At 38.4% G+C, this 20,108-nt stretch overlaps 1 protein-coding gene across 1 annotated transcript in view; it reads left to right on the top strand.

Moving 5' to 3' along the window:
- CLIC2 (chloride intracellular channel 2) overlaps positions 1-19,662 on the top strand; it is a 63,175-nt gene extending 43,513 nt beyond the window's left edge. Inside the window, exons 4-6 of the mRNA XM_006900003.1 lie at positions 12,276-12,382; positions 13,413-13,594; positions 19,501-19,662. Of these exons, the coding sequence (XP_006900065.1) occupies positions 12,276-12,382; positions 13,413-13,594; positions 19,501-19,662 (451 nt within the window). The remainder of the gene's footprint in view (positions 1-12,275; positions 12,383-13,412; positions 13,595-19,500) is intronic.
- Positions 19,663-20,108: the final 446 nt, after the last annotated feature.

Here is a 20,108-nt window from a genome sequence, read left to right as displayed (position 1 = left end):
CCTTTTGTGACTGGGATATTTCACTCAGCATAATGTTCTCCAGAGTCAACCATTTTGAATAATATTGCATGAGTTCCTTGTTTTTCAGTGCAGCATAGTATTCCATTGTGCAAATATACCACAGCTTCTCTCTCCATTCTTTTGTTGATGGGCACTCTCTTTTCTTTTGATGTTTCCTGGATCATTGAATATTTTGCCTATGTTGTTGTTGCTATGTGCCATCAAGTCACCTGTAACACATAGTACAATAGCTTTGAAGCCTGCCTTATCTTGATTCTATTTCATTGTCTCTGATGACACACCTACTCCCATTACCCTAGTCACTGAGTCAATCCATCTCCTCCAGGTTCTTCCTCTCTTGTGCTGCCCCTCCGCCCTTCTAAACATGATGTCTTTCTCCAAAGACTGGTCTCTCCTGACAACAAACCCAAAGTATTTTAGGCAGAGCTTCAAAATCCTTGCCTCCAAGGAGCAACTTAGTTTCACCCCCTCCAGCACAGACCTATTTGTTCTCTTAGCAGTCCATAGCATGTTCAGTATTCTTTTCCAGCACCACAATTAAAAGGCATCAATTCTTCTATCCTCTATAGTCATCATCCAGCTCTCTGATGTATAGCAAGTAATTGTAAAGATCATGCCTTGAGTCAGGTGCATCCTAGTTTCTAGACTAACATTGTTGCTCTTGAGCACCCTGGAGAGATCCCTGACAGCTGATTTTCCCCAAGGTGATTAGTCTTATGATTTCCTGGCTGCTGATACAAAAAATGTTGATTGTGGGACCAAGAAAACGGAAATTGTTAACAATCCCTTCTCTGTCAATCATAATGCTGCCAATTAGCGCAGCGGTGAGAATTTTGTTTTATTATTATTATACTAGTTTATTTACAAAATTAAAATACTTTGTTTTCCAGAACAGATTCTTCTAATTTCCCTCACCCCCCTACCCATCAAATTGTACAACCCCATGATTAATCCCTCCCTCCCTCTGCACATCCTCATCCCTCTGCTTCCACCCTTTCCCTCCCCCTACTTCAATCCTTATACTCATTCTACAATAATCTTTTTATACAATATTTGTCTTTGTGGGACTGAGTTAGTTCACTCAGCATAATGCTCTCCAGTCCCTCCCAAGTTAGGTAATAATTTACAAAGTCATTGCTCCTGTGTGCTGTGTAGTATTTCATTGTGTGAATGTACTATAATTTCTCAATTCATTCGTTTGTGGTTGGACATCTGGGCTGTTTCCATGTTCTTGCAATGGTTAATAATGCTGCTATGAACATTGTTGTACAAGTCTCCATTTGTGCCTCCGTTCTCATTTTCTCGGGGTATATGCCAAATAGTAGAACAGCTGAGTCATATCGAAGTTTTATGTTCAGCTTTTTGAGGAAGCGCCAAACTGCCTTCCAGAATAATTGTACCATTTTACAATCCCACCAACAATGTCTAAGAGTTCCTTTCTCACCACATCCTCTCCAACATTTATTACTTGCTGACCTGTTAAACTTTGCCACTGCTACTGGAGTGCGATGGTATCTCATTGTGGTTTTGATTTGCATCTCTCTTATTGTCATTGATTGTGAGCATTTCTTCATGTGTCTGTTTGCCATTCAAATACCTTCCTCTGTGAAAATTCTTTCCATGTCTTTTGCCCATTTTGTAATTGGTTTTTCAGTCTTTTTCTTGTGGAGGGCCAGAAGTATTCTGTAAGCTTTTGTTATGAGACTCTTAAGAATTTTGTTTTCTTGATGTTGAGCTTCAATCCACATTGAAGGCTGCAGTCCTTGATCTTCTGCAGCAAAAAGTCTCAGGTCCTCCTCAGTTTTGCCAAGCAAGGTTGTGTCATCGGTATAATGCAGGTTATTCATGAGTCTTCCTCCAATCCTGATGCCACATTCCTCCTCATAGAGCTCAGTCTCCCAGTTGTTCTGTTCCACATATAAATTGAAAAGGTATATAGAGAGGATGTATCCATGGTATATACTTTTCCTGATTTTGAACAGTGCAGTATTCCCTTGCTCTATTCTAGTGACTGCTCCCTGGTCCAAGTATAGGTTTTGCATGAGCATAATCAAATGTTCTGGGATTCCCATTCTCCTAAAGGTTAGCTATAATTTGTTGTGATCCACACAGTGAAATACCTTTGCATAGTCGATGAAATGCAGAGAGACATTCCTCTGGTACTCTTTGTTTTCTGCCAAGATCCATCTCACATTGGCGTTAATGTCTCTAGTGCCAGAGCCTCTTCTAAACCCAACTTGAACATCTGACAGTTCTCTTTGGATGTACTGTTCCAGTTGATTTTGGATAATCTTCAGCAGGATCTTGCTTGTGTGTGATATTAATTATATTGTTTCATAATTTCCACACTGTTGGATCACTTTTTGAGGAGAATAGGAATAAATATGGATCTCTCCCAGTCAGTTGGCCAGGTAGTTGTCATCCAGATTTCTTGGCACAACCATGCATCCAGGGCAGCATCTGTTTGTTGAAATATGTCAGCTGGTATGCCATCAATTCCTGGGGCCATGTTTCTTGCCAAATCCTTCAGAGCTGCCTGAACTTCCTCCTTCATCACCACTGCCTCTTCATCATATGTTGTTTCTTGAAATTCTCCGTCAGCCACTTATTTTTGGTATAGAGACTCTGTGTACTCCTTCTATCTTCTTTTTGATGCTTCCTGGGTCATTCAACATTCTGCCCATAGCATCCTTAAGTATTGCAACTCAAGACTTTAATTTGTTCTTCAGTTCCCTCAGCTTAAGACATGCTGAGTGAGTTCATCCCTTTTGATTTTTCCGACTCCAGCTCTTTGCACATTTCATTATAATACTTGGCTTTGTCTTTCCATGCTGCCTTTTGAAATCTTCTGTTCAGCTCCTTATCTCTTGATTTCTTCTCTTTGCTTTGCTTCTTGGAATTCGCAATATTCAGAGTCTCATCTGACATCCATCTCAGTCTTTTCTTCCTCCTCTGTGTTTGTAATGACCTTTTGCATTCTTCTTGGATGATATTCTTGAAATCCACCCACAACTCATCTGGTCTTTGCTCATTAGTACACAAGGCTTCAAACCTGTTCCAGAGATGGTCTTTAAATCCAGGTGGGATAAACTCAAGGTCAGACTTTGGTTGTTGTGGATTTTCTTTTCTTTTCTTTAGCTTAAATTTGAAATTGCATAGAAGTTGTTGATGCTCTGTTCCACAATCAGCACCTGGCCTAGTTTTCACAGCTAATACCAAGATTCTCCAATGATTTTTTTTCCCCACAGACGTAATCAATCTGATTTCTGTGTAGTCCTCCTGTGTAGTCCATCAGGTGATGTTCATGTATATAATCATTGTGTTTCTTCCTATAAAAAGTATTTGTAATGAATAAATTATTGATTGGTAGAACCACTAAGTGTATGTTTCCCAACTACCAATCCTTCTTCCCTGTCCCTAACATTTGCCTTCAAGTCATCCATTATTATTAATGCATCTTAGTTGTATGTTTGATCAATTTCCAAGTGCAACCATTGGTTGTTGTTAATGTGTCATCGAGTTGCCTGTGACTCATAGTGACCCTATGCACAATCACTCTGAAGCTTGCTATATCCTGAACAATCTCACTGCTTCTGACACATCTAGCCCCAGTTACTGTGTCAATCCAATTCATCCAAAGTCATCCTTTCTTGTGCTGTCTGTCCTTCCAAGAAGGATGCCCTTCTCCAGGGACTGGTCCTTCCTGGCCACCTGCCTAAAGTATGTGAGATGGAGCTTCAAAATACTAAACTCCAAGAGAGACCTACTTGTTCTCTTGGTGGTCCATAGCATGCAACAGTTGGTAGAAGTCATCTATAGCCTCCCTTTTGACTTGGCTGTTGGTGCATAAATTTGAATGATAGTGGTATTAACAGGTCTTCCTTGTCTGCATATGGATATTATCCTGTCACTCACAACATTGTATTTCAAGATGGATCTAGAAATTTTTTTTAAAAACTATGAAAGTGACCCATTTTTTTCTCATCTTTTCATTTCCAGCATAGTTGATCATACTATGGTCTGATTCAAAATGTCCTATGCCAATCCATTTCATTTCACCACTGTCCAGTATGTCGATACTTTTGCATTCCATTCCTTTAATATTGCAACTTGAGGCTTGAATTTGTTTTTTGGTTCTTTCAGCTTGGGAAATGCTAAGCAAGTTCATCCCTTTTTATTCTCAATTTCAGTGCTCTGCATATTCCTTTGAAATATTGTGCCTTACCAAACAAATAAGTAAAAATAACAAAATTAGAGCTACATGGAATTCAGGGAAATAATAATCACAAGGGCTGAGGGGGAGTGGCAGAAGTAGAACGGGACATAATCAGTATCTGAAGATTCAATTTTCATCCACGGCTGGTGAGAAACTGCTACTCATAATTTCAAGATCTTTGAGGCCCCCCCCCAAAAAAATTCCAAGAAATAGCAAAACGGGATATCATAGTAAGACTTTTAAAAACTGAAAACAAAGACTAGATTTGAAAAGGAGTGAAGAAACAAAGACACTTTCCTTAAAAGAAGCAAACATATTGAAATCTGAGTTCTCCACACATAAAAATTTGACATATTTAACTGCAATCCCAGAGGCGCACAGTTCAAATCCACCAAATGCTCTGCTGGAGAAGGAGGGGCAATCTCCTCCTGTATCAGTCAGATCCAATTTGACTGTACACATACACAAAAATAATAAAACTAAAATTTTAAAAATTTGACATATTTAAAGTACTGCGAGAATATATGCTCACTTTGGCAGCACATATACTAAAGTACAGAGAGAATATTACTGCCAACTCAGAATTATACATCCAACAAAAAAATATTTTTCAAACACAAAGGCAAAATAAAAATGTTTTAAAATAGAGTAAAACTAACATAATTCGAGGCCATTACTCTTGCATTAAAAGGTTTATATTTCAGGGAGTTCATTGAGAAGAAAAGGTATTCCTGATGGAAATACAGAATTGCATTAAGTAATGAAGCACAACCTAGCTAACTCCAAACCACTCCCATCCACTGATTCCAACTCAGAGCAACCCTGTAGGACAGAGCAGAACTTCCCCTAAAAGGTTTCCAAGACGTTGAGTCTTTATGGAAGCAGACTATGAAAACTTTCAAAGAGCAGATGGTAGGCTTGAACTGCTGTCCTTTTGATTAGCAGCTAAGTGACTTAGCCACTGTGCCACCAGGACTCTTTTGAAGAGGCACCAAAAATGTGACTATGTAAAAAGATATAGGTGAATAGTAACCGTATATTGACTACAGAACAATGTCATGTTTTATGGGCTTTAAAATGTACATATACAAAGAAAGAATTTTTCTTTTACTTTTTCAAAGAGAGGAGCAAACTGGGGGGCCAGGGGGAGGGCTAGGCAGGGAGAAAAGTGCAACAATGAATGAATGGAAATCCAAAATGTCTGTAAATGTTTATTAAAATTATTAAAATAATTTTTTTAATGTACATATACTTGAAATGCAAGGGAATAGCACTTTATTTTATATTGACCTTGTATTCTCTGATTTGTCAAATTCATTTATTAGTTCTAATAGCTTTTACGTAAATTCCATAAAACTTTTCTTATATACAAATATGCCATCTCTGAAAAAGACATTATTCATTTCCATCCTGTATCTCCTATTTCTCTTCTTGCTTTATTGTACTGGTTAACAGTTTAAAGTTTAATAGACTATGGTAAGAGCACAAAGCCTCCTTCCCTTGTTACCAGTATTAAGGGGAAAACATTCAATGTTTCACCATTAACAGGATATTAGTTGTAGGGGTTTGCACATGCTTTTTTAGCGGGTTGTGGAATCAACCTGTAATATCAATAATTATTTTTATTTCTAGAACTTTTACTTACTTCTTTCACAAACACACATGTTATTTTTTTCAGTCCTGCTCATGTGTTTTGTATTGTATTTTTACCTCGATTTCTTTTTTAGGGATTTCTACTTGTCTAGTGGTAAGAAGTAGTGCTGCCAATCCAGAGGTAAACAGTTAAAATCCACAAGCTGCATGGTAGGAGAAAGATGGGCAGTCTCCTCCCAAGTGATTCACTGCTTCTGAAAACCTGCTAGAGGGTCAGCTAGGGCACACAACAATATTTCTTTTTGAAATTTTTCTAATGGAGTTTCTTTTACTCTCTTATTAACTAAATTACTGTCACTATCACCTTTTCATCTACTTTGGGCATGTGGCCGGGAGAGATCGGTCCTTGGAGAAGGACATCATGCTCTGAAGGGTGGACAGACAGCACAAGGGAGGGAGACCCCAGATGAGATGGATTGATACAGTAACTGGGGCGATGGGGGTTAGTGTGTTGGAGTTAGTGAGACTGGCTCAGGACAGGGAAGGGTTCAGAGCTGCTGTACATAGGGTTGCTATGCATCACAGGCAACTCAATGGCACATAACAATAACATACTATGACAGGTTGGGAAACAGGAGTGACATCCAATTCCTAAAAAGCATGCTTCCAGAAATTCTATGAACTTTGATAAATGTCATTAATTGTAGAGGGTCTTCAGGCCTTTTCTTCATGGGGTCGCTATGAGTCGTGCTCAACTTGAAGGCAATCAACAACAATTCAAAACTATACCTACTTAGCATACTAAATTGTTTACTTCATCCTTCAGCATTAATACACAATAACTGGAAACGTTACACATGCTACCTGTGTTTATGAAGCAAAATTATCTTATGATGTTGTTTTTGTTGTGTACCACAGTGTCAGAACACTCCAGCAGGTTTTTAGAGACAGTAAATCAAACAGGAGGAGATTGTCCATCCTTCTTCCACGAAACAGTTGGTGGATTTGAACCATGTGCCTTTGGGATTGCAACACAGTTTCTTACCACTAGGCCACCAGAGATATACTCTGCATTATTTAATATATTGCTGTCAAGTCAGAACTGACTCCTAACTGACCCTCCAGTGGGTTTTCAGAGGCTGTCAACCACATGAGAGAAGATCCATCTTTCTTCCACGGGGCTGCAGTTGAATTCAAACCTCCAGAGAGATGAAGTTGTAGGAGGACCAGTGCAACTTCCTAACAACTTCAACATGATTTGCTTTATACTCTTTTATTTATGTTTTAAATTTTCTTTTTATTTTATCTTGATGTATTTACAATGTTCAAATACATTGTTCTTCATACAAGATCCTTCCATTTCCTTCACACAACCCCCACTCATCAAATTGTGCAACCCTATGATTAACATCCCCCCTCCCATCCTCACTCCTCTGCTTCCCCCCCCCCCCCGGATCCTCATTCTCATTCTACAATAATGGTTTTATACAATATTTGTCCTTGTGGGACTGAGTTCGTTCACTCACCATAATGCTCTCCAGTCCCTCTCAAGTTAGGTAATAATTTACAAAATCATTTTTTCTGTGTGCTGCATAGTATTCCATTGTATGAATGTACTATAACTTCTCAATCCATTCATTTGTCATTGAACATCTGGGCTTTTTCTTTGTTCTTGAGATGGTAAATAATCCTTTTATGAACATTGGTGTACAAGTCTCCACTTGAGCCTCAGTTCTCTCTTTCTTGGGGTATATTCCAAGCAGTGGAATAGCCGAGTTATATGGAATTTCTATGTTGAGCTTTTTTAAGAAGTGCCAAACTGCCTTCCAGAATAATTGTATCATTTTACAATCCCATCAACAATGTATAAAACTTCCTATCTTGTCACATCCTCTCCAACATTTATTACTTGCTATCCTGTTAAACTTTGCCACTGCTACTGGTTTTGATTTGCATCTCTCTTATTGCCAGTGATAGTGAGCATTTCTTCATGTGTCTGTTTGCCACTCAAATATCTTCGTCTGTGAAAATTTTTTCCATGTCTTTTGTCCATTTTGTAATTGGTTTCTCAGTCTTTTTCTTGTGGAGGCCCAGGAGTAGTTTGTAAACTTTTGTTATAAGACTCTTGTCTGAGGTGGTATTGCCAAATGTTTGTTTCCATATGGTAGGTTTTCTTTTCATCCTGTTGGAAAAAAGTTTTTATGTGCACAGGGATTTAATCTTTAGAAGTTCCCATTCGTCAATTTTATCCTCTTCAGATTGTGCATTTCTGGCTGTATTTGGCAGTCGCTTTACACCATAGACTAGGCCTTCTTCACTTGATCCCAGTTTGTCTCTTATGAACTTTATGGCTTTGGGCGTTACTCCCAGGTCTCCGATCCACCTTTAGTTGCTTTTTGTGTATGGTGTGACATGTGGATCCTGTTTCAGCTTTCTGCAGGTGGCAGTCCAGTTTTGCCAGCACCATTTGTTGAAAAAGTTGTCATTTCCACATTTGATAGGTTTGATTTCCTTGTTGAATATCAGTTGACCCTAAATGTTGTTTTTGTTGTTGATTGCCATCAAGTTGAGCATGACTCATAGTAACCCTATGAACAAAAGACCTGAAGCCTTTCTATAGCTATCGTAATTTCCCAAAGTTCATAGAGTTTCCAAAGGCATGTTGTTTAGGAAGTGGATGCCACTCTTGCTTCCAAACCTGCCTTAAACTGGGAGCTCCACCAAACACTGTCCACCATGGGCAATCATTATGGCATCTGACACCCCATTGGCACAAGGTTCAGCAACACAGCAACCCCAGGTTAACTCAATACAGCACATTGACAGAAGAATGCTGTACCACTTAGAAGACTGTTCCTCTCAAATACTGACTTTTAAATACAAAGGCCCTCCCCGAGGTCTTACTGACTTTAAACAAAAGTTTAAATAAAAAATTAAAAAAAAACCAAACCCAATATAGTATATTGTTGTTGTTGTTTTGTGCCTTTGAGTTGCCTGCGACCTACAGTGATCCTATATACAGCAGCTCTGAAGCCTGCCCTGTCCTGAGCCAGTCTCCCTAATTCTGACACACCAACCCCCATTGCCCCAGTTACTGTATCAATCCATCTCATCCAGGGTCTCCCTCTCATGCACTGTCCCTCCACCCTTTCGAGCATGATATCCTTCTCCAAGGACTGGTCTCTCCTGGCCACGTGCCCAAAGTATGTGAGATGGAGCCCAAAATCCTAGCCTCCAAGGAAAGACTGGGTTTCACACTCTCCAAAATAGACCTGTTTGCTTTCTGGACAGTCCATGGTATGTTCAAGACTCTTCTCCAGCACCACAACTCGAAGGCATCGATTCTTCTTCAGTCTTCCTTAGTCATTGTCCAGCTCTCTGAAGCATAACAAGTAATTGTGAAGACCATGGCCTGGATTAGGCACACATTTGTCTCTATACTGACATTTTTGCTTTTCAGCATTCTAGAGAGGTCCCTGACAGCACACTTTCCCAGTGCAATTCATCTTTTGATTTCCTGACTGCTGGTGTTAAGAGTGTTGATTGTAGAGCAGAGCAAACTGTAATTGCTAACAACCTCAATCTCTTCTCCATCCACCATGGTGCTGCCAATTGTCTTAGTAGTGAGAATCTTTGTATTCTTGATGTTGAGCTTCGATCCATATTGAAAACTACACTCCTTGACCTTCTGCAGCAAGCGCTTCAAGTCTTCTTGAGTTTCAGCAAGCAGGATTGTGTCATCTATGTATGATAGGTTGTTGATGAGATAGCTGAGTCTGAGTTCTCAATTCTGTTCCATTGGTCTAAGTGCCTGTTGTTGTACCAATACCATGTTGTTTTGGTTACTACCACTGTGTTTTGAGGTCTACACTTTTAGATATTAAATATATTTTTTAAAAACTACTTTGCCATCTAGTCAGAATCAAGCCATAATGGACCCTCCAGTTCTTTCTTTTTTTTTTTTATATTGTCCAGTGGTTTTTCAGAGGCTATAAATCACAGGGGAGGAGAGTGTCCATATTTCTTCAGCAAAGCAGCTGGTGGATTGGAACCACCTGTGTTTGAGTTGGCAGTGAAATTCCCTACCTACTAGGCCACCAGAGCTCATTAGTTAAATATAAAAAACAACAAAAAGCTCTTCTACCAATCAATTATTCTTTCTTTCAAAGTACTTGCAATATAATTATGGATTCTTTTATGTATGCTTATATTAGATTTCTTTGATCCATTATTGATAAATTATTTTCTTTTACTTAAGCAGCTGCTTCAAGTTTGATTGCTAAGTATTGAGTTTCACTGTGTTCTTTCACCTGTCCTATACTTTCTCCTCTACCACTGTCTCTTCATACCTAATCCCCACTCTCCTTTTAAAAAGTATTTTATTTGAGGGAAAGTTTATAAATCACACTGGGTTTTCATTCAATTATTCATAGACATTTGGGTCTAGTGGATAAGAAGCTATGCTACCAACTCAAAGACACAGAATTTAAATCCACCAGCTGCTCCACACGAGAATGATAGGCAATCTCCTCCTATATGATTTACAGCCTCTGAAAAACCTTCTGGAGAAGTTATAAGTTATAAGTTGGTTCCAACTCGACAACACATATCAGCACCCACATTAATTACAAACCCTTACTTCATATTGCCTTGCCCTTCCCCAAGTTATCTTTTATTAAGTTTTACTCCCCTCTCACTCCCTTTTCATCCCAGCCAAGCTTCCAAAAATTTGGCCTAGATGGCTTCTAGCTGATTTCTACCAAATATTCAGAGATGAACTATCACCAATTCTACTCAAATTATTTCAAAAAATGAAAAAAGAAGGAGCACTCCTAGAGTCATTTTATGAAGCAAGCATAACCCTAATACCAAAACAGAGCAAAGACATTACCAAAGAAGAAAAATACAGACCAATATATCTCAAAAATATAGATGCAAAAGTCCAAAACAAAATCTTGACCAATAGAATGCGACATTATATATATAAAAAAAAAATTCATCAGGACGAAGTGCGATTCATATCATTTATGCAAGGATGGTTCAACATAAGAAAATCAATGTAATTCATTACATTAGCAAAGCAAAGAACAAGAACCACAGATTTGTAGACCAATGTTCATAGCATATTCACCACTCAAAAAATATGGAAACAAATGTCCAACCGCAACCAAATGTATTGAAAAATTGTGCTACAGGCACACAATGGAATACTATGCAACATTCAGGAGCAACTATTTTGAAAAATACTATGTAACTTTGGGGAGGCTGGAGAGCATTATGCTGAGGGAACTAATATAGTCTCATAAGGACAAATTCTGCATAAGACCATTATTGTAAAAATAAAAGGACAACTAGTAAAACATGTATGGGAACTCAAGGGGGGCAGAGGGGTGGAAGTGGAGGGGTGAGAATAGGTAGGGGCGAAACAACAGGGTTGCCCAGTTTAGGGAGGGGAGGGGCAAAGATAGGGAAACAATCCTGGTGAAAAGACAGGGTAATGATGGGCAAGGTCCAATCGTGATTGATTTTATGAAACATGGTTCATGAGAATGATTGTACTAAACACAGTGTGAATGAAGGATAGTGTGAAATGCAATGTATACTGAACTTTGTAAGCAAACAATTAATAATAATAATAATAATAAAAGAACCACGTGATCCTAGCAATTAATGCAGATTTCCCCCCCCTTAATAGTTTGGTCTGGGAAACTTGCATGGGGCGGGGGGAAATCTGGTCTGATGCTTATTATTATTCTACTTGTGAATTTATTTTAAACTACAGTCTCTATTTTTTCAATATTTATATGTTTGTTGAGATTTATTGTTCCTGAGTCAGTTGTATTTAGCACTATACATTTTAAGATAATTGACAATTTTCTAACTTACTGAAAGACTTCCCTTATAATCTTCAAGATTGTTAGCTCCATCCTCACTTTGATATATCCTTTACATTTTTCTCTCTCTTCATGACCTCATCCATTTTGTGAATGAAAAGATTGAAATTGTCTTTTTTCTACTATTTATCTTTGACAATGTAGTATATAACCACCATATCTTCTGCCAAATAGGCTTTTTGGAACAAGCATGGGAATTTAAACACCATTTGAAATATTCTTTCTACAGGTAAATGAATTTCAAATTCTAGACAAATTATTTAAGTGTTTTCTCAGTGAATCTTAGAAAGTAAAAAATTTTGAATATTTGAATGGAATAAACCACTATTTCTTTGGGATTGCAGCACAGCTTCTTGCCACTAGGCCACCAGAGCTCCTGAAAAACCTCTCTTTCTAATGAGAGATTTCTTAGAACTGTCAATTTCCAGTAAAATTTTCCAAAGTTTCCATTCTCTGTATAAAGTATATTTCCCAATCTTATCTCTACAGATTCCTCATTTTTGCCTTGTTATGTATATGTAAATAATAGCTCAGTAGTGTTTCTTTTTAAGGTATCCTCACCTGAGTCCCAAGTACAAGGAATCCTTTGATGTGGGCTGTAACCTCTTTGCCAAGTTTTCAGCATACATTAAGAATACACAAAAGGAAGCAAATAAGAGTAAGAAACTTTTCTTTAAGTATGTATTTTCTGACTTGCATATTCATTTTTATATTCTCAGTCAGCTAAAATATATTTTCTTGAAGATATAGTATAGGTTGGGGAATAGCCTACTCTCTACCCCCTGCATGTCTCCTCTGAAATTCCCATGCATGAAGTCTTATTAGATTTAGAAACCAAGATTCAACATGGAAATTGTCAAGGTAGCTCTATTAGAGCACTGGCCTGTCACCTTTAAAATTGTGTCATCTGTAACATCTATTATCTCCCATAAACCTCCTTGCACAGCTGATGAGACTGGCTCAGGATAGGGCAGGCTAAAAAACTATTGTATATAGGGTCACTATGAGTCACATATAACAACACAATAAAGTGAGGCATGTATGGAAGCTCTGGAGGCCTAGTGGTAAGAATCTGCTCTGCATTCGCAAAGGTGCACAGTTTGAATACACCAGCTGCTGCTCCTCGGAAGCTGGATGGGCAATCTCCTCCTCTCCCTCTTTACTGCCTCTTAAAACTCGCTGGAGGGTCACCTATGAGTCGATTTTGACTTGATGGTGCACGACAACAACAAGAAAGTGAGGCATGAGGGGAGCTCAGGTAACTTTGTGCCAGAGTTATGCTGTCACATGGTTAGAAACCACCAGCTGCTCTGCAGGAGATGATGGACAATCTCCTCCTTTACCTCTAAAAACCCACTGGAGGGTTCAGCTATGAGTTAGTCCTGACTCCATGGCACATAACAAACAACAAGCTGAGCCATGAGTCACTTCTTTCTCTTTAACTCTTCTCTCAATGTACTCACCCAAGAAAAACCCCAAAATATTTTTTATTCACCATTTGATTAAACAACATTTGACTCTCATTAGTGCACAGACCATTCTAAAAAGTTAGAAATTTCGATTTTGGAGAGCTAGTGTAGACAGTATGCACAGTCAGAGGTGCTTAAATATGTGAAAAGCAAAGTTAAGAATGTATTTATTTATGAAGACAAAACATTTATAAATGACCAATGATTTCAATGTCTCAGATTTTGAAAAATCTCTGCTCAGAGAATTTAAGCGTTTGGATGACTATTTAAACACCCCACTTCTGGATGAAATTGATCCAGACAATGCTGAAGAACTCACAGTTTCCAGAAGATTGTTCTTGGATGGAGATGAATTGACACTTGCTGACTGCAACCTGCTACCCAAACTGAATATTATTAAAGTAAGTTTTTTTTAATTCACAGATATTTGTTATCAAATACAAATTCTTTCCACAAAATAATTGCCTTATATCTCAGTATTGTGGCTTTTCTGTTTGTAATTTTCCTCTTTTTTTCTGAGTTTTTTTTCATTGTCTTGCATAAGATAATTAATATACACTGGTTTGCATTCATGTGCATTGCATTTTATACAGCCATTCACACAAATTGTGTTTCATTTATGTACATTGTGTTTTATACCATCATTCATATACATTGTATTTTATATATTTAATTACTATTGATCTATGCCCGATTTTTTTAAGGTAAAATAGTAAAGATAGCTTTATTAGAAAGTTGTGATTCCCAAAGGCACCGGACTGCTTCCTTGAAAGGAAATTAGCTAGTGAGGTGAGGCCCTGTTTATGGCCTCAATGGAGTCTGGGCCAATGAAATGATACCATGGAGAATTCAAAGTTTAGTAGGTGGGTCTCATTCTAGACCTTGTTCTCTGATGTCATTCATGTACCCTACGAGTCCACTGCCTCTGACATCACTCATGCGCCCAAAATACTATTTTTATGTGTGTCAATATCTGCTTTCCTGTCCCTGATGTAACTTTTGCCTCCCCCATATCATTGATTCTAATCCTAACACTCCCTCCTGGAGAGATCAAGATCAAAGAATCTTTTTTGAACATGACCACTCTCAATGCTTCATGCTGGATTAGGTGTTGTCCTGCCTACAGGAACAGTGAATCTCTCCATAGCCCTATTTCTGTAGGTCTCTAAATGCTTTGGCTACAGTGCCATGTAGGTTGACAGGCATAGGGTTAGGAGGCATGGAAGATACAAACTTTATTGGATTAAACAAGCAGGGTTCAAAAAAGTAGTAGCAGACAAATTATGACTGGCTACTTAAAAATGAACAACTATTAGGCTTGATTTCAGATTTATGATTAAGAGGTTTAAGAATTAGGAGCTTACTGATTGGAAAGGTTTGGTTTGTTAGTGATTTTGAATTTATAAAAATTTATCCTTGGTTATTAACTGAAAAGGGTAGCAATAAGGTAGGAGACTTTTAGTGTAGAGAATTTACTATTAAAGATTGTTGTTGTTGTTATGTGCCGTCAAGTCGTTTGCGACTCATAGGGACCCTATGTACAACAGCCCTAAATTGTGCTCTATCCCGTGCCAATCTCATTGCCTCTGACATACCCATCCTGATTACCCCAGTCACTGAATCAATCCACCTCATAGAGGGTCTTCCCCTCCTGCGCTGTCCCTCTACTCTACCCAGCATGATGTCCCTCTCTAAAGACCTGTCTCTCCTTACAACATGTCCAAAGTATGTCAGGCAAAGCCCCAGAACCCTTGCCTCCAAGGAGCAGCCTGGTTTAATCCTCTCTAGGATGAATCTGTTTTCTTGGCAGTCCATGGTACATTCAATACTCTTCTCCAGCACCACAGCTCAAAGGCATCAATTCTCCTTCTATCCTCCCTAGTCATTGTCCAACTCTCTGACGCATAACAAGTGATTGCAAAAACCACGGCCTGTATCAGGTGCACCTTAGTCTCCAGAAAGACACCGTTGCTCTTGAGTACTTTAGACAGGTCCCTAACCGCAGACTTTCCCATCGCAATACGTTTTTTGATTTCCTGGCTACTGGTGCCAAGAGTGTTGACCGTGGAGCCGAGCAAACTGAAGCTGTGAACACTCTCAATCTCTTCGCCATCCATCCTGATGCTACCGATTGGTCCGGTGGTGAGAATTTTTGTCTTCTTGACATTGAGCCTCAGTCCATACTGAAGGCTGCAGTCCCTGACCCTCTGCAGTAAGTGCATAGGTCCTCCTCAGTTTCAGCGAGCAAAGTTGTGTCATCTGCATAACGCAGATTGTTGATAGATCGTCTACCAATCCTAACGCCACACTTCTCCTCATAGAGCCCAGCCTCTCGGATAATCTGCTCTGCATACAGGTTGAAAAGGTATGGAGATATGACACATCCCTGGCATAAAGAATATTAAAAGAAGTAAGCTAAAGCGTAGGGCAAGAGAGTCTTTACTCATCTGGCTTGTGTTGAGAGTAGGCTTTCTCTTTTTTTGTTGTTGTTAAGTGCCATTGAGCCATAGACGACTCAGCGATCCTATGAATGAAAGACCTGAACACGTGTATAACTTTCATCATTTCTCCAAGTTCATAGAGTTTCTGGAGGCAAGCTATTACGGAAGTGAATGCCACTCCTGCTTCCAAGCTTGTTTTAATCGGGGAGCTCCACCAAACACTGTCCACCATGGGTGGGTGACCATTATTGCATTTGACACATCAGTGTCACAGTGTTCAGCATCACTGCAACCATGAATTACCTCTGTGCAGCAAGTGGACAGACCAGTGCTAGACCACTTTAGAAGAATGTTTGACCAAAAACAATTAAAACCAGGCTTGCGGGCCGCAGATTAAAATCACACACCTTTGCCTTGGTAGCATCACTTTCTGTCCACTAGGCCCACAGAGCTCTCTTTATGTTGTTTTGTTGTTGTTGTTGTTGTTGTTGTTGTTAAGTGCTATTGAGTTGTAGACGACTCATAGTGACCCTATGAACGAAAGACCTGAACACTTGTGTAACTTTCATAAGATTCAATCTTAATGAGTTTAGTTGGTTAACATTGTTTTCTGGTAGAAAGACAAAGCTTGAGCCTCTATTGTTTTGTTGAGCCAACCATCTGTTTTGACTATGAGACATGAAGCTTGGGACAAGTGGCTGTCATAGACCTTAAGTGCGTGGCTCTTATTTGTTTAAATTAAACATCATTACTTTACTGACCACATCTAGAGTCACTCGTATAAGGCTCTGGGTGTGCAATATCAGTGGTGTAAGTGGGAGCTGCTACAGAGCCTAGGCCCTTTTAGTCTTTTTTTTTGCTTTTCCTGCCAGAAAGGTTTGATGACTTCCAAAGCGCTCCCTTCAGAACACAGGGCAATCACATGCCCAATGCCCAAACTCAATTAAAAACTCAATTAAATCAGGAAACATGGTTTTATGGGAAGCTTTCACTGGTATGTTTAGCTCACCCTGGATGGGCACTTATTGTAGTACCATGGTGACCTATGCCTTTTATCACCCCCATCTCATCAAGTCCCCATTATAACTAGCCTATTCCTTCACCACCACCCCTGTCCACTATCCTCTGCTGTCCTAGTGATTTTCCCTCATCTCCTTTCTTTCATCATCCTTCTTCTCCTCTCTCTGCTCTTTTGCCCCTTTTGAACAGTTAAACATTTCTTGTTTTTATTTGCTAATTGCAATAGCTGTCCTGTCCTTATACCAGTTCTTCCCGGGTTGATCCTCCCTTGACTTGATCCTTTGCAGTGTTCATTGTACATTGTCTTTCTGCTCCCCTGATTGCTTTACCCTCCTAGTTACTCTACTCTTTTTTGGAGTAATAGTCTCATGCAGTATTTGTCCTTTTGTGACCAAGATATTTCACTTAGCATAATGCTCTCTAGTCTTTCCCATGTTGTGTAGTATTCTGCATATTCTTGGTTGTTCTTTAGTGTTGCATAGTATTCCTTGGAATGACTATACCAGTTTCTCTATCCATTTGTTGATGGGCATTTGGGCTGTTTCCTTATTCTTGCTATTGTGACTAGTGCTATGATGAACATAGGCATACAAATGTCTGTTCATGTCTTAGCTCTGATTTCCTTGGGGTATGTTCCTAGTAGTGGAATAGCTGCATACTGCCATCCATAGCAGTTGTACTATTTTATGGTCCCACTAGCAGTACATATGAGCTCTAATCTCTCCACATCCTTGCCAAGATTTATTGTTTGCTGACCTGCTCAACTTTGCTATTGCTATTAAGGTGAGGGGGTATCTCGTTATTGTGTTAATTAGCATCTCTGCTAGTTATTTTGAACATTTCCATATATGTTTGTTGGTCATCTGCAAATTTCAGTTGTGAGTCAGTCCCTTGCCTGAAATATTATTGCCAACTTTTTTCCCCAGTCTATGGGCTTTTTTTTCCCCCACCTTGTTGGAAAAGTTTTTTATGCATACAGGGATTTGATTTTAGAAGACCCCATTCATTGCATTCATTGATTTTTATCCTCTCCTTTTTATGCTTTTTTTACTATGTTTGCAAGCCTATTCATATTGACTTGTTGTGTATTGTCGAGTTGGAACCAGCCTACAACTGAACCCCCAGCAGGTGTTCATAGGCAGTAAATTGCACAGGAGGAGCCATCTTTCTTCCTTAGAATAGCTGGGAGATTAGAACTGTATGCCTTCAGATGAGCAGCATATTTCTTTACCATTAGGCCTCCAGACCTCCCTATGCCATAGATTGTGTAGTTGTGTACCGTAGAGTTGGAACCAACCCATAGCTGACCCTCCAGTAGGTTTTCAGAGGTAGTTAATCGCATGAAAGGAGATTTCCCATGTCATAGATTAGGGCTACTAGATATTTTTTCTATTCTTTCTGTGCTGATCTTAATGATTTTTTTAAATTTTACCCTATGATCCACTTTGAGTTGGTTTTTTTGTGTGTGTGTATGCAGTGAGATTTGAATCTGTTTCTGTTTTTTGCAGGTAGCTTTCCAGTTTTGCCAGTACCATTTTTTGAAGAGGTTAACATTTCCCCACTTAATGGGTTTTGTTTCCTTGCCAAATATCAACTGATGTATGTACATGAGTTTATTTCTGGGTTATCAACACTTTTCCACTAATCTATGGGCTAGTCATTTTACCAATACCATGTTGTTTTAATTTGTACAGCTGTGTAGTGTAGTAAGTTTTGAGATCAGGGAGTGTGATGACTCCTACTTTGTTTTAATTTTTCAGAATAGCTTTGCTTATCTGTGGTCCTTTCCAAAGGAAAATAGAAATTGTCTTTTCTATCTCCTTGAAGAATGAGTTTGGTATCTGTATTGGGACTGTATTGAACCTGTAGATGGTTTTTGGTAAGACTATCATTTTCACAATGTTCAGTCTTTCAGTCAAGGAACAGGAGATATATATATATATATAGATATAGATAGATATATATACACACACACATACATACTGGATTGATCTACTAGGTCTAGCAGGGGTTTTGTTGGTTCTTTAGAGTTTTCTATATATACTATCATATATTGGCCAGGATTTTATTAGGGATTTTTGTATCGATGTTCATGAGAGATATTTGTCTACAGTTGTGTTTTTTTTTTTCGAATGTCTTTGCCTGGTTTTAATATCAGAGTTATGCTTGTATCACAGGATGACTCTGGGAGTATTCCTTCTTTTCCTTTATTTTTAAATAATTTAAGCACAATTAGTGACAGTTGATCTCTGGATGTTTAGTAAAATTCACCTGTGAAGCTGTCTGGGTCAGGACATTTTTTAGTTGGGGATATTTTTTTTATCTGCCCAATTTCTTCTTTTGTAATAAATTTTTTATAAGGCAGGCTGAATGTTTTTGCGAGAGACTTTTGGTACAGTATAGGTAAAGTATAATGACTTTGAAGTATGCCATCATCACTAACCAGAATGTACCACTTTTTGCTCCTCGAGATTCATGATTACTTTCTCTGGGAAATAAAATACTTTCTTATTTCTTTATCCATAAATTTGAAGGGCACTAAATAAGCTCTTAGACTATTATAGAAGATATATGCTTTTCTATGCTCCTTTCCTCTAAACATATTCATAATTAAAGTATCAATATACGATAGAATTGAGAGCATGTAGCTTTTTCTATAATGATAGACAAAACATTAAAATAGTAAATCCAAGATACTTTAAGAAAATGTACTTTATTTTATACTGCTTTTTTAGTAGATAAGTTATCTTCATGGGTTTTTACTTTTAAGGCATGGTTGCATATACTAGGCATATTATGCTTTCTTTACTAGTAACTGACTTTTCCCCTCTTTTCCAAAACACAAGATTGCTGCCAAAAAATACCGTGATTTTGACATTCCAGCAGAATTCTCAGGAGTCTGGAGATATCTCCACAATGCCTATGCCCGGGAAGAATTTACCCACACATGTCCTGAAGCCAAAGAAATTGAAAACACCTATGCAAGTGTGGCTAAACAGAAGACTTAAGACAGGTCTTCAAGTAGGAAGAGTCCACTTTGTTATCCGATTTCAATTTTTATGATATTGGGAATGTTTTGGGTAACAAAATTATGAGGAATACTATTCTTTCTATCTTACACTCATTAAAAAGAACTCTATTTTCCAGTTAGCTACAAGCAACCTGTGCACTGTGTACTTTACAAATCATCATACTTCCAACTTCATTTCTTTATACTCATAGCATAAATCTTGAGTGGTATGTAAAAGATCAAGATGTTTGGCTTTTTGCTTGAATTCCTAGAATGCATTGTATATAAGCTAACTAGATGTCTGACGTTTCAGATTATATATACGGTATTTTTCCCCACAAGTAGTATGTACTCACAAATATAACTCTTGGAAATTATGAAATTAAGTAAAATAGTTTGAGCATATCTTGCTTATGCACTGCTATGCATGCCTCTGACATTTCC

Source organism: Elephantulus edwardii, unplaced genomic scaffold, assembly GCF_000299155.1.
Source record: "Elephantulus edwardii isolate Elephantulus edwardi_28Jun2011 unplaced genomic scaffold, EleEdw1.0 scaffold00269, whole genome shotgun sequence".
Taxonomy (NCBI): Eukaryota; Metazoa; Chordata; class Mammalia; order Macroscelidea; family Macroscelididae; genus Elephantulus; species Elephantulus edwardii.
The sequence above is the reverse complement of the archived record's forward strand: the minus strand, read 5'-3'. Positions and strand labels throughout refer to the sequence as shown.